General features: G+C 38.5%; 1 protein-coding gene across 5 annotated transcripts in view; it reads left to right on the forward strand.

Annotated features, from left to right (window-relative positions):
• Window positions 1-1,882: 1,882 nt before the first annotated feature.
• RGS8 (regulator of G protein signaling 8) overlaps window positions 1,883-21,217 on the forward strand; it is a 35,723-nt gene continuing 16,388 nt past the window's right edge. Inside the window, exons 1-4 of one of the 5 annotated variants that reach the window (XM_034409652.3) lie at window positions 1,883-2,416; window positions 2,627-2,682; window positions 14,231-14,332; window positions 15,300-15,364. In XM_034409652.3, the coding sequence (XP_034265543.1) occupies window positions 2,207-2,416; window positions 2,627-2,682; window positions 14,231-14,332; window positions 15,300-15,364 (433 nt within the window). In that variant the 5' untranslated portion in view covers window positions 1,883-2,206. Of the gene's footprint in view, window positions 2,417-2,461; window positions 2,683-14,202; window positions 14,333-15,299; window positions 15,365-21,217 lie in introns of those variants that run through there. The other 4 variants (XM_034409653.3, XM_034409654.3, XM_034409655.3 and 1 more) reach the window with 4 other exon arrangements.

The raw sequence follows: 21,217 nt of genomic DNA on the forward strand, positions 1-21,217 counted from the left end.
TTTGCAACCTCTTGGCCGAAGAGGTGGTTAAAAAAATGCTTTGAAAAGTCTCTGACGATCCCAGCTGAGTTGCCTGATTGTCAGAGAGGCTTTTTAAAGCATTTTTTTCTGCAACCTCTTCAACTGAAGAGGTGGTAACAAAATGCTTTGAAAAGTCTCTGACGATTCCAGCTGAGTTGTCTGATCAGCAGAGGCTTTTCAAAGCATTAGAAAAAATGCTTTGAAAAGTTAAAAAAAAAAAGTTGACCACACCCACCCAGTCACATTACCCTCCCCCCCGCCAACAAGCCATGCCCACAGAACCGGTAGTAACAAATTTTACATTTCACCCCTGGATACGATATCCATCGTATCAATAACCACATTGATTATTATTGACCGTTGTTGTCATAGTCTAGTTTTATATATTAAATTATATAACTGAATCAATAATTCAATTGTTTAATTAAGGAATTTTATGACAATTGTAAATTTTCTCTTTGTTTACTGCTATTTTATTTTCTATCCACTATGCCATTTTTCACTTTCTTCTCTCTTTTATGTACTCATTTATTTTGTTCCTTAAATGTTTTTAAACAAAACAAACAAACAAACAAACAAATAATATTCACAACAAAAAAATCCAGATTGTTAGTGAATTCACATGTTACCAAGCAACCAAGCATGCAAAAATCTGGTTTGATTCAGAACTTAAGTACCTAAAACAACATCGTTTGTGGCTTCAAGGCTTGTATTATGACTCTAAGGAAAAGACTGATTTTTGAGTCAAGTTTAACCCTGAGTAGCTACATCTCAATGTTTGCTTTGGGCAAACAGTGCAGGTCAGAAGGGAATCAGCACTGCCAATTGGTCAGCAGAATGGAAGGGTGAGACTGCTATTCAGTCTTGACTTGAAAAATATTAACTAGGATAGTTACTTGAGGGTTGAGCCAATCTGAAGCTTATGGTACTACCTGTAGGACTTTTGAGTCAGTGATCTTGAATCATTTCTCTTCAAGGACCAAAATGTTTTCCATTCAAATCTTGGCCTTCTGCTCTTGCTTGTTCAATCCTGGACTTCAGGAGAAAGCTTCAATTATACTGTAGTTCTAACTAAGATGAAGATATACAACTAATGGCAGATTTAGAAATGAAGAGCATGTCATGGGCATTATTTATTTATTTTTATTTATTATATTCCACCTTTATTATTTTAGTAAATAAATTAAGGCAGTGAACGTATGCAATACGTCTTCCTCCTATTTTCCTCACAACCACCTTGTGACGTGAATTGGGCTGAGAGAGAGAGAGTGCCTGGCCCTAAGTCACTCAGTCGGCTTTCTTGCCTAAGGCAGGACTTGAACCTACAGTCCCCTAGCTTCTAGTTTGGTGCCTTCACCACTAGACCTGACTGGCTTTATCACAGGATGTTGGTATAGAAGTTAATAGAATCTGGCAGGCAGTACATCAGAGTGTTGATTTACTCTTAAATAGAACTAGTCCTTGAGTGCAAAGACATCCTTTTATCATCCAATAAAATGTTTGACCTAAGTACAACAAATGACTCATCAAGCTTGGATTGTCATTAGTTTTGAGGGTTTTTCTTTCTTTTTAGCCCCTTTACCTTTTGCATTATTTTAAGTGTTCACAGCCTGCTCAGAACCGAGTTACTATAAATTGCAGAAATAAATAATGAATAACCCAGCAAACTGTAGGTAGGGTGAGTGTAGCCAACTGAAAAGTCTTGTAAAAAGGCTAAACCTTGGGAAATTATTTTACTGCAAAGAGTCATCATCAAAATTCTTTCCCGTCTCCTCATATATTTTTTTTTAAAAAGAAGAGAAATAGGTGCACGTAAGTTGGCAGAAGATCTGGATTGATGATGGTATTCAGGTGAGAGGAAGCATGAGGAAATGTGAGATAACACCAAGCTGAAGTGGGGAGGAATTCACACATTTCTCTTCAGTTTACCTTTTATAAAGAACTGGCTATGCATTTATCACATAGCTGCACCCAATGAGAGACCTTCATTGTGATTTAATAGATGCAATTTGACTTTCCTGGCATTGCTGCTGTTTAAGTAAGCTCAGTGATGTTATTCTTCTCGTCTTGGCTCCAGCCTAGAATCTCCATGGATCTCCCATCTTACCCTAAATCCACCAAGGACTTACATTAAACACGGCAAGAAGATGCTTTATTCTAATGACTGGGATAACGATTGCATGGAATGCTTATGGGAGAAGAGAACTTCAGCCTGAATCCGCTTCAGTCTGCAAATGTTTGTCAGGCATTTATTGAATATTCCGAGCCAAGCCTTCATTTAAGCAGAATCAAAAGAGATTTGCCATCAGGTGGAGAAAAAAAGAGCAAGATGAAAGAAGATGCTTCCAAAAGCTCTGATCAGGTGGACACTTCTCGAATCCCACCCAGGAAACATGTGAGCTGGCTCTGCAGTGCCGGACCTCAAGCCTGCTCAGTTAGATTGCTTTAGGGTTTCGTGGATGTGATATGCAGACGGGATGATCAGAGCTTTCAGCTGAGCTATTGCTCAGGGGGAATACTGGGAGGGGGGGAAACTGGGAGGTGTGTCTGTCTCTCTCTGTGGCTTTTGCCCCTGCTTAAGAGATTGCTCTATTCTCTTCCTTAGAGCCTGTCTGATCACACGCTTGGCAAAGATCTCCGGAGCAGGGCAGGTCAAAGGCAGTGAGTATCTTTTCCTCTTCATCTGTTTATTTGTCTGTCTGAGATGCTGATCCTTATTGAATTGTTTGCTGTCCCTATGTATCAGCCTTTGATAGGTTCTCCTATCTTTATTTCCCCCCCCTCTGCAGGAATGTTTGTTACATCATTTTATTCTTCATGCTTCTTTCTGTACAGAGCAATTCCTTCTGAATTTAATATGGTGGGTGACTAAATGTTAAACAACTTGGTCTCAGTCAATGGGAAAATACCGGCAGCTCTCACTCTCCTTTTCATTCCTCTGACCTCAAAATCTGTACCTGGGATTCACTGGAAAGGTTTCTCCCTGCACCTATTCTGTTTACTACCATGAGGAAAGCTGGTGCTTCTCTTGAGGGAAGGACAGGTCAGAGGGGTGGGGCCCAAGCAAAGTTGAAGTGCCCTCTTCCATTGTCCTTCTTGTTGTTTTATGAATGGTGACAGAATGAGCTATATGGAGCAGAAAGAGATTTCATCCAGGTTTTAGCATATTCCTGCAGTACCTGAGAAATCAGAAAAAAGATCAAAATCCTTCTAGAATCCAGGAGGAGCTGGAGAGAGAAAGAAAAAAAAGAGAGGAAATAATACAAAATCTGGAGATTGTTCACCTGAACCCTAGCGAATAAGGCACGGTTTAGCAGAGAAAAAGATGAATGGAAATTAATATGGATGGTATGAAGCATCAGAAGAGTTCCCCCCTCCACCCCCTCCCCACTTAGTGAAATGAGATCAAATGACACCTCAGCAAAAGTTTGAAATGTTTGCAAGCTGATACTGCAGAGAGAAGACCGAGGTTGTCTCTCTTCCCAGCCACCCCCCAAATCCAAAACCAGCGTGACAGGGAAGGTCAAATTCTTGGTCAGGCATTGGAGCAACAAATGGAGGGCGAGGAGTCAAGCCAGTTTTTCTCACTGACAGTGGAATCCAGGAAGCAGCATTAGATGCTCCAAATGGTTAAGGTGTGTGGAGCTGGGTTTGTGTTCATGAAGGCTTTCAAAGGGACTTCCGAAACTGCAGGGATTGATTTCAGCTAAAGCCGAGCCAGGGAGTTGGGATGGGGATTTAAAGAAATCCATTTGCTGGCCAGTAATGCTCTGCCCCATTAGGTTAAATGGAATGAGCTTCTGTGTGTGTGCATGGGTGTATTTTAATTTAATCAGATTTTTAATGGATGTTGGAATTAACCACTGGGAACCCACTGTAGATTTTTTTTTTTTTTTGAATGCCTTGAAAACCCATCTCTTTACTTCTCTGCTGTCCATGTTTTTTTGTTTTTTTAGCCTCCTTTGTTTTCCTCTTGGAGCAGCAAGAGAGGCAGATTGTGGGATCTTTCTAGTAAAAAGATGCTAAAAATACAGAGTAACCGCATCCATTATAAATTGGATACAACTAACAAGACAATATATTGTTCCATTCACAACAGCTCACCAGTAATAACTCTGTGCCATTTTGAAGTACTTCATATGTGCTCCACCAATAATTCTCAACAAGCTAACCCTCAAAGATAGGCCAGCGATAGATTCCCCACATTGCTTTTACAGGAAGCACAGCTTGTCTACAGTTGCTGGTGGTTTTGAACCCAAGGTGAGATTTAAGCCAGGGATTTCTTTTATCTTAATTTGTCTCTGTATCTGCCTTCTTTATTACTGGCCCTCAGCTACAGATAAGCAACTGCAGCTGAGAGATACTATTTATTCACCTTTAAAAAATGTCTGCAATGTTCTCCCCCCCCTTTTTTTCAGAATCTCAGTCTGTCATTCCTGTCTGCAACATTAGCTCAATTCTTGATTTGTTTTTTTTTTTTAAAAAAAACAAACCAAGACATTATTTCTGAGCACATACAAAGAAAAGCAAGAGTTCTGCTCTTGGGACTGCATTTACATTTTGGATAGATATGATTTGATGGCAAGCAATATTCAACATTATACAATGTAAAAAGATCTGCATATATATCTGGTTGATGATTCCACCCCACTTGACTTACCTATATAACCTCTTGAGAAAGACCAGGTTGTTACCAGGAGGCCTCTTGTGTCAGAGGGCCAGCTTTATATTGGGCAGAATGAGATGGCCATCTGAAGTGGTAAATGTTGCCTGAGAGGCACAGATTGACACAGCAGTGTTGGAACACAGAACTGGGTGTGCTTTGCAGTCTACCCTAAGTTTTTAATTTTTTTCCCAGACATAGTGGAAGATGCCAATGTTGAAAAAGGATTCAATTGTCAAACTGGTTGCATTTTGTACATAGAACAGGAAGGAGGAACCATCTCCCTTGCCTCAGGCCACTAAATGTCTTTAGGGTGGACCTGCTGGATGAGAACTAAAGAGAAACATGGACAGAGGTGGTATTCAGCTGGTATTTAGCCACATTTTTGAAGCCGGGCGCATGCGCAGAAGGTGCTCGCATGAGCAAAGTTCATGCGTGGAAGGCGCGCGCGTGGGGCAAACCGGTGGTAAGAATATTGGAAACCCACCGCTGGACATGGAGGAAGTCTTTCGGGACCAAACCAAGTCAGTATGTAGCCCAGCCTCTTCCAGACTGGATATGTGAAATTCTTTAGCTATCCTTTCCATTGCAGAGAATGTGAGCAATTGATATTCATGCACCAGATCACCCACGATGTGCTATTCTTCTCAACAGCATTGAGAAACTTGAAATAGACTTGATTGCACTAGAAAAAGTCCTTGCGGAGAGACTGGGAGAAAATAAGCAGGTGTGGGTAGGATTAAGCTTTCCCCACCTGTCTGTTTAGCTCTGCAAATGCCCCAATGAAGCGCCTCCTTCTCTTCCAGGGAGGGTATTTCTACTTCAGGATCGGCTGGAGACAAATGTTCTTACAAACTATGAGGATATTTGCAAGAGAGAGAATAATGGAAGTCTCTGAGGCCTCTATCTTTCCTTCTTTTGCCAGCACATGGTTGGAAATCTGAATTTGCAAAGATAACACATAATTGCACCCTCTGCCATTAGCTACTACTGTGACTTTCATCAGTTTACTTCCAGCAATTATTCTTTCAGCAATTGCATTTTCTTTACTCTTAATGCCTTTTGACAAATGTCTTTGTCAACATTCACACCCAATATATTGCCTTGTTGTTTCTATACATGCTCAGTTTTACTCCTTGCTTGAAAAATCTGCCTATGAATATTTGAAATAATTTAAGAGGTAGAAATACTTTAACACCACATCCAGTCCCGCTCCTCCCATTCTTTCTTTGACAGGTCAGTTTCAGTGCCAACTTTTCCTTAGCATCTTTAGAAGAACTCCAGTCTTGATGTAAAGAAACGGTAGCTTGCCCTCCTTAAATCAGTCTGACCCTTAATTATTATTATTAATTATTATTAATTATTATTAATTATTATTATTATTATTATTATTATTATTATTATTATTATTATTTTATTGAATTTCTATACCGCCCTTCTCCCGAAGGACTCAGGGTGGTGAACAGAATAAGATTTCATATACATATAATAATTTTTTTTTTATAAACAGTAAATAATAAATTGAGTCAACTTAGTGTATCTGCTAAGACCTTGGCATAGAATTTAGATGTTTATGCTAGCCCTGCTTGTTGAAACAGAAAGGTCTTCAGGGCACGTCGGAAAATGCGAAGATCTGGGATTATTGAGATTTCCTCTTCTGTTCAATAGTTTTGCTTTCTTGTAACCTATCTTCCTGTAGCTTAAACTTATTGACAGAAGAATAGCAAAAATAGCACCTTCTGTGGGAGCAATCCTGTGAACAACTACAATGAAATTCTGTGCTTACTTCCAATGGAAAACTGTATTTACCAAGTTAAGAATTGTTAGCTTCCTTTGCAATTTTGTTACTGATTTTAAATCAATAATTGTTAGTATTTTGTATTTTAAATTACAGCAACTGCTGAAAGACTTTGGGTTTCAGCAAGATAAAAAAAAAGCCCCATTTTTTAAAAAAGTCCCAACATGCTTACAAAAATTTGTTACTTATTCATTAACTTTCTATGGCTACCAGTGGTGAAATCCAATTTTTTTTTACTACTGTTCTGTAGGCGTGGCTTGGTGGGTGTGGCAGGGGAAGGATACTACAAAATCCCCATTCCGTCCCCACTCCTGGGGGAAGGATATTGCAAAATCTCCATTCCTACCCCACTCTGGGGTAGAGGTGATATTTTCCGGTTCTCTAAACTACTCAAAATTTCCACTACCGGTTCTCCAGAACCTGTCAGAACCTGCTGGATTTCACTCCTGCCCCTGGGTCACTTTAGCAGGCCAGGAGGGGCATAGATCTAAAGAGGAGGTGAATGAACTCACAGTCCTAAGGGCCTTGTTACTTTCTCATATCCAACAGGTTCAAACTGCTCCCAGGTACCGGTAATTGGGCAAGACTCCTTCCCAGGCATGTCCTCTGGACCTGCAACAAGCTTGGCATCCAACTATAAGCAAATCCAAACAACTTGTCCAATAAATGCTGAGCAAACACCTTTGTATGCCCCTGCAAGATTCCCCAAGCCCCTTTTACCCAAGAGGGCTTCTGTCACCCAAAAGAGGGCTACAGGGCAGCAATCTATGGACACAGTAAGAATTAAGTTGTTTTGAGACTTTGCACTCTTATTTTAGGGCTTAATAATAGCTTTGACTCATGTTTGGTTGAGTTCTTCTTTTGTTAAGTGCTAATGGTGGTCTAGACATTTCTCATTTTGTCTCCCTCTACTCCTTTGTGAATCATGGGAAATGACATGAGTGGCTCCTCAAGAGGGGAAGGTTGCATGGATGTGATACAATCCAATGCATCAGTTGCACTCTTACTCCAAGTAGCAACCAAGGCTTGGATAGACCACACAGCAGACCAACAGGGATAGCTCTAATTCTTTCTGAAAGTTATCTGGGTCCACCGGACACTGGAAGCAGACCATCTAATGGATCCAGCCTCTCTGCAGTGAATAATGTCACTAGAAAATTCCATGGAAATTAGGACATGATCTTACCGTGACCAGGGAGACATCACGAGCTTCCCCGGTTTCAGATCACATACTCACTGCTCCAAAAAGAACACCTAATCTGGAGGTTTGTTTGTTTTTTATGTTCACAATAATTTTAAAGACTTAATTCAAATTTTAATAATTGAATTGTGTCCTGCCATATTACTGAATTCTATTTGTGGAACGTTTTATCACTGGATGATGATCATTGTTTTAAATAATCAAAACCCACAGTAATCTTTCTGCCCTGAGATTTCGAATTCTGGAATATATATATAAAGGCCATTCTTAGAAGGGAATCATATGAACACAATAAAGTAAAACTGCTGTTGACAGAACTGTAATAGTTAAGAAATACACCGATTTAGACTATTTTTATCTTTCTCAAGCATAATTACCCAATTTTCACTCATTCACACAAGTTCCACATTTGTGAAATTTAACATGATGCTCCAAAGGTCAACTTCCAAAGATCATGTTTTTTTATTCTCCCACCCCCTACATTCAACTCTGGACTATCCACAGAGAGACAAGAAAAAGGGTAAAGTTCTCATAGGCTGGGAAAACAGAAGAACAGTACACTTTAGACTGCAGGTGGGAGAATTGTTTCTGTAAATATAATGGAATATTAGTACATCAAGAAGACAAACTTGAGCTTGGACATCTCTGTGATGTGGCATTTCATTACATAACAGAACTTCACAAGTAGGGCCAGCTCAACTATCATTTGCTTTTGGAATGAAGTAGTAAATTAATGAGAATACTCTCTGTCCCCCAACTGTTCTTTCCCCTTTCCACTTCACACATTTTGATCTCCTGTTTCTCTGTCTTGGATATTATAACCATCCAAGATGAGGCTTCCTACATTTTTGCTCAGCTCTCTGCATATTATCATTGCCTCCTTCAGTTCCTTCAGCTCTGACCCCAAAGGAATTTAACCAGCATTGCAGTATTGCATGTCATTTGTTTTAAATAAGTGATTCTGAGCTTTTCCCAGTATTTTACCTACAAAAGTGGTGGGTGGAAAACTGTATATTGAAAGCATCAAATTAAGGGCAACCCAAGGATTTGAATAAATCTCTGCTAGGTACTTTTCCATAAGAGTCACCCAGGATTTGTTTTACTGACTTGCCGGCTTTAGTGTAACCTTGTCCTTTGGTGACCTCTTTAGACTAGGATATTAAGCAGTTCTTTGTATAAAGGGTATGTCCTGCTTGGGTCATCACTATGCTAAAGTAGGACTAAGGAAACTGGGGTTCAAAACCCGATTCACTCACTCTGATTAGCTTACCTCATAGAGTTCTTTAAGCAGAAATTGGGGGCTCATGAGCTTATTAAAGAAAAAGCAGGATATGTATATAATTAATTAATTGACACATCTGCTTTTTTTGTTAAATGAACAGATCATACTGTGATGACAACTGAATTAGAACTTATCCATCTTTTTGGCTGGTAAATACAATATAATGTGCTCGGGATGGTTCTTCTTATTCTGTTATTTGTGACTTGGTGTGCAATTATGCCAATGCTTGTATTAGTTTGAAGGATACTTTTTGCCAGCAAGAAAAGAACAGACTTGTCATCCATCTGCAGACAATGCAGAGGGATGAATTCTTAAAAGCTAATACCTGGGTAGACTAAAGCTACACTTTTCAAGGATGAAAATGGATTTTAACTGATGCTGCTTTGAAGTAAACATTCACTTGTTCCTGCTTTATGAAGCCATTTTGGTGATACGAAATTGATGTCATAGCTTCCCCCCTTTCCAATTTTTAAATAATCTTATAAATTTTTCAGTATTACAAAAAGATTGATCACCTGACAATGTGCAAATGTATTTAAATGTAAATTAATTGTTGAGTGAATACTATTGGATGGAAGGCCAGCTAAATCATTTTCAAAATGCATAACAACCCTAACAATAAGCTTTCATGATGGAGAAAAAACAGTTATCATAGTTAAACAAAGGAATGTGACTGTTCTGTACATTTATTTGGCTGCTAGCTACTAAAATCTGATTTGATGAAATACAGGTATGCTAAAGCTATTTCTATTGTTTTGACGGAACTAAATGCTATGGAGCGGGCTGTATGGCTTCAGCCAGATAATTAGTTTATTCAGCAACATTTAGATTTGCTCTAAAATTACATTAAAATATTCAATAAATAGAAACTAGCCAAGAATGCTTATAACAGAAGGGAGATGTGGGCACAGTGAAATTATCTCAGAGACAGTGCCAAAGCTTTCTGCAGAAGCTTCCCATATGGCATGGAGAAATGTCATTTTATATTTAACTGTGCAGTGATACAAAGCTCTTGTAGGCTGTTTCAGAATGAAATTAACAGAAAAAGATCCTTTGAGGCTAGGAGAGAGTCAAGAGAAGGAGATAAAGGTCTGTAGAGATCTGGCATCTTTCAGAGCTGATACAGTTTGAGGCTATAGTTTCCAAGGTCTTTTGAGAGGATCATTGAAAAACGTATGAGAATTCCTCAATAACAACAAAAAACCCAGTTTCCTAGAAAAGTAGCCTATATTCATGATGGCAAATCTATGACATGCGTGTCACCTGGCACACGTAGCGTCACCCGTTCCTCTTCCAGGTTTCTGGTGCGCATGCGCACGTAACGATCAGCTGGCCTTTGTGCGGCAGTGTGAGAAACCGGAAGAGCTGGTCTTCTGTTTTCCTGGTGTGAGCATGTGCGCCAGCCAGCTGATTGGCATGTGCGCATGCATGGCAGGAACTGGAAGACTTGCTTGCCAGCGTGCATGCATGCACCGGAAACCAAAAGTTATCCAGCCCGCAGATGCCCCCTGGGCAGCTCCTCTTCCTAATTGCAACCCTGACAAGCACACACGTGTGCGAAGTGCTCCCTTTTCGGCGCTTGGTGCCACGTGTGCTCCCTTTTCAACATTCTGTGCCAAAAAGATTCGCCATCACTGGCCTATATGAACTTCCTCTTCTTTGTTCCTGGAGAGGAAGCCAGGATAGGTTCTGAGAAGCTATGCTCATCCACATACAACTGGAACATTATAGCTAATCAAACACCCGAGCCAGTGATGGGTTCCTCCTGGTTCGGCTGAACCGGTTCTCTTTCTTTGGGAGCTGGGCCCTCCCGCCCGCCCCCACGTTATTCTGACCTTATATTTCTTCTTTTTTCGCCCAGCTGAGAGGTGCGGCAGAGCGGATTGCCGCACTCAGCTGGGCAGATTCGTAATGCGCTTGCGCAAAGAGCAAGTTTGGCGCACATGCGAGCGAAGTAAACCGAAGAGGCAATCGCGTGTGGAGCACGCGCACAAAGAGAACCGATAGTAAAGCCGGTTAGAACCCATCACTGAACCGAGCTTACTTGTCCACTGTTTTTGTTGTCATAGTTTCCCTTTCCCTGATATAGGATATAGGAACTCCAGAAGATTTTTTCTATATATTTTTATTACTGTCTATAAGGGGAGGAAAATTTGAGGCTTGTCTATATGAGTGCATGTCTATGTATGTGTGTATGTGTTAAATCCCTTCTGGGTTTCCCTGCAATGTGATCCCTTTCAAGCAACCCTTACCCAATTATTCTGGAGCACAAAAGAAAGCGACAGATGCATAGCTTTATGCTTCTTTAACCAGTGTATATTTTGACATTCAGTTTCATGGAGAGAAATGGAGATGACCCCTTATTCACTCTTCACATTTGCATTTGCTTGCCAAGTTTGATTTTATGAAGGCAAAGAGCTGAGGATTTTATGAGAGAAGTGGAACCAAGCCATATGGCCTCTTCTCACTTTCCTCCTCTGCTTGAACTGTGGCTGGGTCACATTCATTAAAACAGGACATTTATTATCCTGTCTTTCAGCCTCAATAAGGATGCAATCAATAGTCACATCATTCAGCTTTAAGCCCGGTAGGCATGATTCCCTTGAAAGAGGAAAGTGAAAAGAAAACTCAAACTTTTCAACCTTATCTTGCTCTCTGGGGTTGCATAGAGTTATTTCTAAGGTTGGTTCATTTCCCAAAACTGAGGGAGGTGGGTTTGAAAATTAAAAATTAATTTGGATTGTAGAGCTTTTGGCGCTCCATCTGCTTCAAAGGGGATCTCCCAGATGTAAAAAAAAAAAAGAAGCCATATTAAAGTTTTTAAAATGATTAAATAATTTAAAAGAACATTGATAAAATTTTAATTGGTTGTGACTTAAAATAGAGATATAAAGTAGGTTTCTGTGTTTTCTCTTGAGCTATAACTTATTCTTTCTAGTGCTTCTCTACAAGCCTTGGGGATAGTGGAGGGACATACATTCAATCTCAAACTATTATGACCTTATTTTTAAGTCATGATTTTTAAAAAGATATTATTACATAAATCTCTTGGCTTCCATAAAACTAGCTGCTTTGGATCCATTGCTTATAATCCATGGATTACTAGCATTTCGCAGTCCTCATAACACCAATCTGAAATATAACTTTTATTTTAGACTTTATAGAAGCCAGATAAAACACTTCCTCTTCCATGCTGGCCTTTAAAAATGAAAGTTTGAATCTGCATGTTGTATAGTAGGGTTTTCTTTGTCAATAGAATTTCTGTAGCACAAGGCTAATAAAAGCTGTACAGCTATTTTAACAGTCAGAATAGATAGCAACTGATTTTCCCTGTATCCAATTTTCTTTAATGCTTTGCACCCTTTACAATGTATAGTACAAGGCACACTTTCCTTCCCTCTCCTTCAATGCTTTCTTCAAGAAAAAATTCTATTGGAAGTAATAGTATTGAACTTCCGTTTCCTGCAGGCAACAGTACAGAGAGGTATATGAACACATGTAGAATGCAGATATACACATGTAGAAGTATCATTTGCAAGTAGATTTGACTTCTCCTATTCTTCAATTATTTCTTAGAAAAATGCAATAGTAGCTTGGAGGGGGATTTTTTTAGGCCAAGAAATTTGAGAGATAACCAGAGGCAGACCATCTGTAACAGATGATGTGTAGCTTCATGTATTTGATTGTCAAATTCTATTCTCCAATATTCTTGCTTTAAAAAGTGTTACTGTCATTCAGTTGAAATTTATCTTGCTATAGTTCAGGTCTATTTCATCTGCTCTGAGAAGCAACAAAGAAAAAGCCTTTGCTCTTTTCTACTGATCAATTCAAGTATTGGAGAAGTCAGACGAATCTCTACAATAAGGAACTTTCTGCTCTCAACAGCACATAGAAATTGCTATAATTGCCTTCATTATAATTAGTTCCTCAGTAGCCTATCTCTTAACCCATTGAAGGTTTTGTAGCGCTCCTAATGAGCGATGGGTCAGCAGTTAAAGACACTGAGCTTGTCAGCTGGAAAGCTGATACCCTGGTTAGAGACCTGAGCACTGCACTATGGGGTGAGTTCCCATTACTTGTCCCAGCTCCTGCCAACTTAGCAGTCTGAAAGCGTGCAAATGCAAGTAGATAAATAGGTACCGCTTCAGTGGGAAGGTAGCAGCATTCTGTGACTCTGCATATAGTCATGCTGACCACATGATCATGGAAATGTCTTCAGATAACGCTGGCTCCCTTGGCTAAGAAATGGAAATGAGTACTATCCCTAGAGCTGGACACAACTGGGCAGGGGAACCTTTACGTTTAATGAGTGATATATCAATTTTATAAATAGAATGAGACAACTCAAAGCTATATAACATAGCCAGCTTACCGAACCTAAGTAGTTCTGTTTGATGCCTGGGTTGGCTTTCTATATATTCCATACATTCCCAGAAGGTAAAAAAGGCACCAAATATATCTTCCTACTTATAAGGCTATCTTCCTGAAATTGTTTTTAAGATGTTTTTGCCCATCCCTGCAGCATTATTATCTCAGTGAAATTGATTGGCAGTAAAATAAATTAGAAAAGACAAAAGAAAACCCTTTTCTCAGTGACTAATGTATGGAATTTGTTGCCAGGAGACGAGAAGTGGTGCCTTTCGAAAGTGTTAGGTTAACAAAGCTGGTAGTTAAGTGGAATTTCTGGTTAGTTGGTTTATTCATTAAAGGTATATATGTGCATGCATCATTCTCTCTTACTCTTACAAAGCCACGGAGATTTATAAAAGTTATAAAAATACAAAATAAAAAGATCAAATAGATAAACAGTTTTTTAAGAAAATGATAGAAATAGTATAAAAAATAATAACCTGGAGCAAGCATTAGGGATGAGGTCTTAGGGCTTAAAGTAAAAAACCACTGTAAACATGATTTTGTGAAGCACATGTAAAACATATCAGCTTTGCAGCTTAAGGTGTCATACAACTGACGTCCCTCAAGATCCTAAATTTCCGTGAGGCTGAGGTCGGTGAAGATGCTCTTTTGGGATTGTTTACAGATTCTACCAGTTTCAAGTAAATGAACAATACAGCATGACTTTCTTGCTCTTCTTGTGGGCTTTTACGAAGCATCTGGCCAGCCAGTATTTAACAGAGAATACAGAGATAAATGGACCCCATGACTGAGGAAGCACAGATCCTTCTTGTGTTCTTTTGCACTAGTGTTAATTGTTATCCCTTTTCCTTCTCTCCCATTTGCTCCCCTATCGTGTATGACCGACTGCAGAAACAGAGGGATGAGGACTCGCCTGGGCTGTCTGTCTCACAAGTCAGACTCATGCAGCGACTTCACAGCCATCCTTCCGGACAAACCAACCCGGGCTTTGAAGTAAGTTGGGGCCTTTGTTTTCAGTGAGGGATACCTTTCTCCTTTAAAAAAAAAAGAAAAAATTCTTTGCCAAGGACCTACTGATTGACCATTTTCAGGAGACACAGGAGGAATCTTTAAAAAGATGAATCCTTAATGATTTCATGAGTGAGGATAAAAATAATATTTACAGATTTCCTTTCACCATAGCAAGCCTGGCTTCCTGTATACCATTTTCAACAAAACAATTGGCAAGGTGAAGGAATTTACCAAGATAGGGAGAAATGCAATAACTGACATAGGGGGGAAAAATGGTATCAAAATGATGGGATGTGTGTGTAGGAATGCTCTCATACGAGTACTACAATTAAGTACTTGCATCAATAGGAGTAACTAAGTTGTTATTTGCATACTGATGTCATAATGCATGTGTCATCATTGTCCCCCCTTCCACACGCACAACCTAAATTCCAATGAAATAATACAGTCTCAATCTATCCTTACCATTAGAGACTGAATGCTTTTAATGCCATTTTCCCACTGATGTCCTCCATTATCTTCTAGAGCCCTTCAACCACTATTATGCCAAAATAACAATAGTGAGGAGACTTATTTCAAGGGTGGCTGGGTGATCCTGCAAAGTTATTAAAAGTTTTTCATGGAGAGATGGCCTAGCAAACCATGCTTAGCTCAAGAATTTATTCAGAACTGAGATCAAAATTAATTCACCACGAAATCCACTCATTTATAATTTATAAAAAGCTAGTCATGGTAGGGATCTCTTGTTGTTCAACAATTGGGAGTCTGGAGCTTCTTGACTCTATTGAGTGTATATCTTCTGCCTATACCTGATATGGCAGAATAAGCTATCTGTAATATTATCCAAATTATTTCAGGTACATAATATGGATACATCAGATTTATAGAATTTTAAAAAAATATTTTAGGGCAATTTTTGAAGCTCTTGACTTTCCCTTTTTCTCCATAGAAGATTGTCCACAGAAGAAGCTACCAGATGGGGAGATTCTTTTGATGTTCTCCTGACTCATAAATGTAAGTAGAAAAGCCTATCCTTTACATGAATTATTTGCCTTCATGCTTAAAAATGTGCCTATAGTTTATTAATAAAGAATTACTGAGTAATTATACATGCAGCAGGAGAGGGATTCAGTTCTCTTAAAATCTGTGGTGGATTGGATACCATGGGGATTTTCTTTACATGGGTGAGTTTTAAATTGATTGTGACAAGTCCAGGAGGAAATAAATGTGACTCCCCCCCACCAACTTCAGTTGCTATTATTCTCAAGTGACAAAATGTATTTCAGATTTTTTTTTTAAAGCAGAGGTGGCCAATTTCATTTCAACTAGCTTTTATCAGCCATAGTGATTGTTTCCCCCCAGTTTACAGCCATTACAGCTATAAAAAAGTGATAGAAATTCCAAATCAGGAATGAAAAAATAAAAGATAGGGAAACCATGTTTATATATTATGTGCTATGTGCATTTCCTTAGCCCTAGCTTTTACATAAACGAGCTAGGGAAAGGAAGCAGAATGCAGCTTATAGAATTATTTCCAAAGTCTTAATTATAGCAAGGACTAGTGGTCACATGTTTGGGAAGGAGAAGGAGGAAGAATACAGATCAAAATTGAGAAGGTGGGGACATTCGGACTCCCTACCTCTCTCATTGAGGGATTTTTTAAAAAAAATTCTTCTCCTTGCAACTCTCAACTTTCCATTTTCAAACTTGATCTTCCTTTGGTCGGGGTTTCCACCAACATCATATTTAGTCCTATTCTCTTAATTTTGGGGAGAGTTATCTTACTGATGGACAGGCAGGTGGACAATTGAACAGACAGTGACTTGAGTGCCTTTATAGAATGTATTTCCAACTTTTTGCGGGATGCTCTGGTTAGCTAGTGTGGAATTTTCCTCTGCAGAGAGAAAGAGTGATTAACATAAAATGATTAGGTGAGTTTCCATGGTTGAAGGTGCACTGGAACCGGGTGTCCCCAGTATAAACCAGCACTTTTTGTCCCTAAACCAGAATGGTCTTCCTTTTTTCGCCACACTCAGATCCGATTCATCTTTCTTTGGCAGCTCAGCTGACTGTGGCTGAGTTATTGTGGTTAAGTTGTTTTGGAAGAGGAACTATTTTAAAACCAGGACTAACAGAGCTCCAGTCTCACCTTCCCTGTCACAGATCACTCTTTATTCCAGTATTTCTGAATTGGCAAAATGAAGAGATAATATATTGATTTCCAGCTGTATTTAAAGGATGCAAGAGTGAATTCTGGCCCCAACCTACCTATGCTATCCATACTGACCCCAACCCATCTCAAATCTCTCTTTGAGATGTCACCCTCTTATTTGGTCAGACATAATAAATAAAACCTCTTAGGGAATTTTAATCAACCCTTCTTTCTCCTGAATATAGTTGTCAAGCTTTGGGAAACTTTATAGCATAATGGCATGTCATGCAACAATTAACAGTAACCCCACATGTTCTAATTATTGGCTAGAGAGGAACGTCCCCTCACATCATGAGTCTTGTTCCCTCTTTTTATTCCCATCTTAACAAGGAGTTTTGGGATTTTTCAGAAGTATCTAATAAGTTAATTAAAATGAGTGGAAATTGGGCATTCAGATCGCTAAGGTAGGCTGCAGATTTCCGCCCACAGCATTGTTTAGTATGAAAAGCTATTTATTTCAAATGGCGCACAATATAATTTATGTTCAGCAAGAAAAACCTACAATCTGCCATTTCCATATAATTTTATTTGAATCTGTGAAGCCATATAATCAGCTTGCTTTGTGTCATTTATAACCAACCTATTATCCCAGTGGTAGTCATGAAAATATTATTTTGATACACTTATTTCAACATATCAACATATTTGCTGATATTATACACATGGCTGTAATTTTTATGAACCTACCACATATCTTAGCTAACCGTAGTTAGATTGTTAACTTATTTCTTTTAAAGAAATATTTGATTTTGATTTTGCTTAATGTTTGGTATAGTAGTTAAGGCACCAAGGAACATGAATTCTAGTTTCACCATAGGCACAAAGCCACCTGGCTGATTTTGAGCCAGTTGTTTCTCTCAGACCTAGGAAGCAGGTGTCTTCCAAAAACCTTGTCAAGTAAACTGCAGAGACTTGTCTAAGCAGTCATCATATACATATTAAGACTATTTTCAACAAACTTAAAGTAATCATAAAAATAAAGGAAATAGCCAATTAGTAACATGAAGGATATATATACTAATTAGCTGCTTGCTTTATATTTATGGTTGCTTTAAACTTCTTGAAAATAGTTTTAATGATTATGGGTTTTATGCTTTTTAGATCTTATAAATGGCTTTGACTAATTTTATGAGAAAGGGGAATCATGGCATGTCAATGATCTGAATAATAAATGATAGATATACTTTGTCATTGGACATATGAAAAGCATAGAAGAGGATTTTTGTGTAGGAAAAGTGGTTATGTCAACTTGACTAAACCATGTATCCTTGCAAAGTAAATTGAAAGCCAGAAAACATTCGGAAGCAACTCAGATAGACACCTCACTAATTCACAGAAATATAAGGAGGAGGAATAGAATAGAATAGAATTTTTTATTGGCCAAGTGTCATTGGACACACAAGGAATTTGTCTTGGTACATATGCTCTCAGTGTACATAAAAGAAAAGATATGTTCATCAAGAATCATAAGGTACAACACTTAATGATAGTCATAGGGAACAAATAAGCAATCAAATCATATTAGGAAACTGTCAATATAAATCGTAAGGATACCAGCAACAAGGTTAGTCATATAGTCATAAGTGGGAGGAGATGGGTGATAGGAACTATGAGAAATGCAGACGTAGTAACTAGTTTGACAGTGTTGAGGGAATTATTTGTTTAGCATAGTGATGGCGTTCAGGAAAAAACTGTTCTTGTGTCTAGTTGTTCTGGTGTGCAGTACTCTATAGCGTCATTTTGAGGAGTTGAAACAGTTTATGTCCAGGATGTGAGGGGTCTGTAAATATTTTCACAGCCCTCTTTTTGACTCGTGCAGTATACAGGTCCTCAAAGGAAGGCAGGTTGGTAGTAATTGTTTTTTCTGCAGTTCTAATTATCCTCTGAAATCTGTGTCTGTCTTGTTGGGTTGCAGAACCAAACCAGACAGTTATGGAGGTGCAGATGACAGACTCAATAATTCCTCTGTAGAACTATATCAGCAGCTCCTTCTGAAGTGTAGCACAATAAGTTTTGCAAGATTCTGTTATTATAGCCACTATCAATAAAGTGGTTTTAGCATACCTGTGGAGTTGATTTCATTGTCTAGTCTACTTCATTGGGCCGACGTGAATCTTGCAAGTCTCATTGTGCTGCACCTCCCTTTCTTTCTTCTGTGGAATAGGGAGATGTCTGTCTGAGCTGCTTCCAAATGTTATCTGGACATTGTGGACTTAAAAAAAATGTTTTAGCACCTTTTGCCTACGCAACAGCTTTTGCATATCTCTATCAAGGTCATCTTCCTTACTGTCTACAAGAACATGCTGAATTAATCCCATCTACTTGTAACTAAGGCATGTGTTATTATATTGAGATCTGTAACTAAGGCATGTGTTATTATAGCCAGAACTGAGTTTATTGAGAATAGAGGCAGCTGGATTACCAGTCTTTATAAGGGTGCAGCTGCACAATTGTAAAGTGAGTTCAGAAGTATTCTCAGATGCACACCTCATTCCAACAGGTTAAACAGTGTCAAAGACTACAGGTCTGGGAGGGCCAGGAGCACCAATAATTTCTTTTATCAAATCCCAGTGCATTCACTTTTAACGAGCCCATTATCACCCCGAGAGACAGTTCAGAAAATCAGTTTCTATGTAGCTGGAAAATAGAAGAGGAGAGTTGGCTGGAAGAAATGCTCAACCCAGAAGTAATTTTATTGTTTTGAAAAGAAGAGCATCACTGCAGAAGTGAAGAAAGCCTCATCAGATTTAAAGGATTTCATGTGATCAGACAGGGAGCGCTCACTTCCTAAAAATCTCTATTTGACCTGATAATAACTGAATTAGAGAATCAATCTTCTGATTCAGTTTCTTGTCAGTTTCTTATTATTGACTCCCTCCTTTATTTCAACTAAAGATTGTCTCAAGGTTTGAACTGTTGGGAAGCAATCAGCTTTAGAAAATTACAAAAAACACTATCCATAAAAATTTAAAGAAGGAAGTTACTATACATCATTAGTAATGTCATAGCAGTAATTTTTTTTTATTTGTATCCTGCCTTTATTTTTACAAATAAGGCAGCAAATATCTTCCTCCTCCTATTTTCCCCACAATAACCATCCCTGGAAGGTGAGTTGGGATGAGACAGATAACTGGCCCAAGGTCACCCATGTTTCTCTATGTTTCCTAAAATTTCACCATGTCATCTGCAATTTCTTTGAAGACTCTTCTATATGATTTTTTCTGATCCTAAAAAACACAGTTATAGTAACCATCTTTTTACTTACCTTGAATACCTCTCTCTCCTTTTGTCAATCATTTTGCTTAAGTCCACTTGAACATGTCATTTGGGGAGAAGATTGAAGTAAAGTATGAGATAAGGAGCTCTTCTCTCTGTTACTTTTTTCTGTTCTACCATCTTCTCATGGTTCACTTTTTTCTTGAAACCAAGATGAGGCAACTTTCTTCTAGGAACCAATGCTGCAGCTTCCAAACTGATCTACCCTGAGCTCCATACTTGCTGCTGGTGTGTCTCTCAACATCATATTTGATCTTGTTCTGTTACGTTTTTGGAGAGTCATCCAGCTCTTGGAGAAACACATGGACTGCCAAGTCCTAAGCCTTTTACATCTTTCTAATTATAAATAATATGTATATGTGTATGTATAAATACACACCCACACACCATTAGGTTGAATTGAATAAAAATAATCCTGTTGAGTTTAAAATATAACTCAGTTTGGAACTTGGAGGGAAAAATTCCAATGAGAGACAATTTCTCGTGATTTTACCAAGCTCTGGAGTAGTTTTTCACCTGTTTGGTAAATGTTTGCATTCCAAAAATCAGTTGAAAAATGAGTGCCTACATATTAAATAGAAAATCCCTTTGAACACAAGAGGTCAGACAAAACTGAAAGATACACCAGCATTTCCTATGCTAGTGTTTCTATTATTAAAATTACAGCATTAGACTTCCTCTAAATAGAAACAACTCACTGGGACTCCATTTCAAACATTACTTCTTTACCATTTGATGTCTTCATAAACTGCCAATGACAGTTCAGGAAAACAACATTTGGGTTGTTTCTCTTCCAGCTTATTTTAATAATGCCTCAGCTTTTCCTCAATTAATTGGAAATGGAATAAAGAAAGCTTCCACTCATGGACTATTTTGTGTATGCCTTTGAGTCAGCCCATACAGTTTTCTTGGCAAGATGTTTAAGAGTGGTTTCCTTCGTCTTCAGAGAATAACTGGTCCAAGTCACGTAAAGGACTTCATGCCTAAAGTGGAACTAGTTACTAGAACATATGCTCTCCTGTTTTGGCATTGGCATTATATCAAACTGGTTCCCACATGTATAATGATTTTATATCATTCAGTCCTGAACAATATCCCACTACAACATTTACTCATATGTAGATTAAACTCAATAAAAGTTCTCAAGTTTTGTTAATTAAAAAAAACCCCTCTACTACCAAGTTCAGCCTGCTTAGTGTTTCCTGTTGAGAATTGGTGGGGATTATTGATATATTTGTTTTAATTATTGGACAGTATTTCTAGGTGTTATTAAAATGACAGTTTGTCTTCCTACAAGAAGTAGGATTACCAATTTCCTCTTCTTTTTATAGAGGAATACTATTTTGCTGTAAACAATTGCATGAAGAAACAGTAACAAT

This window comes from Pantherophis guttatus, chromosome 3 (genome assembly GCF_059756535.1).
Source record: "Pantherophis guttatus breed Tessera chromosome 3, ASM5975653v1, whole genome shotgun sequence".
NCBI lineage: Eukaryota > Metazoa > Chordata > Lepidosauria > Squamata > Colubridae > Pantherophis > Pantherophis guttatus.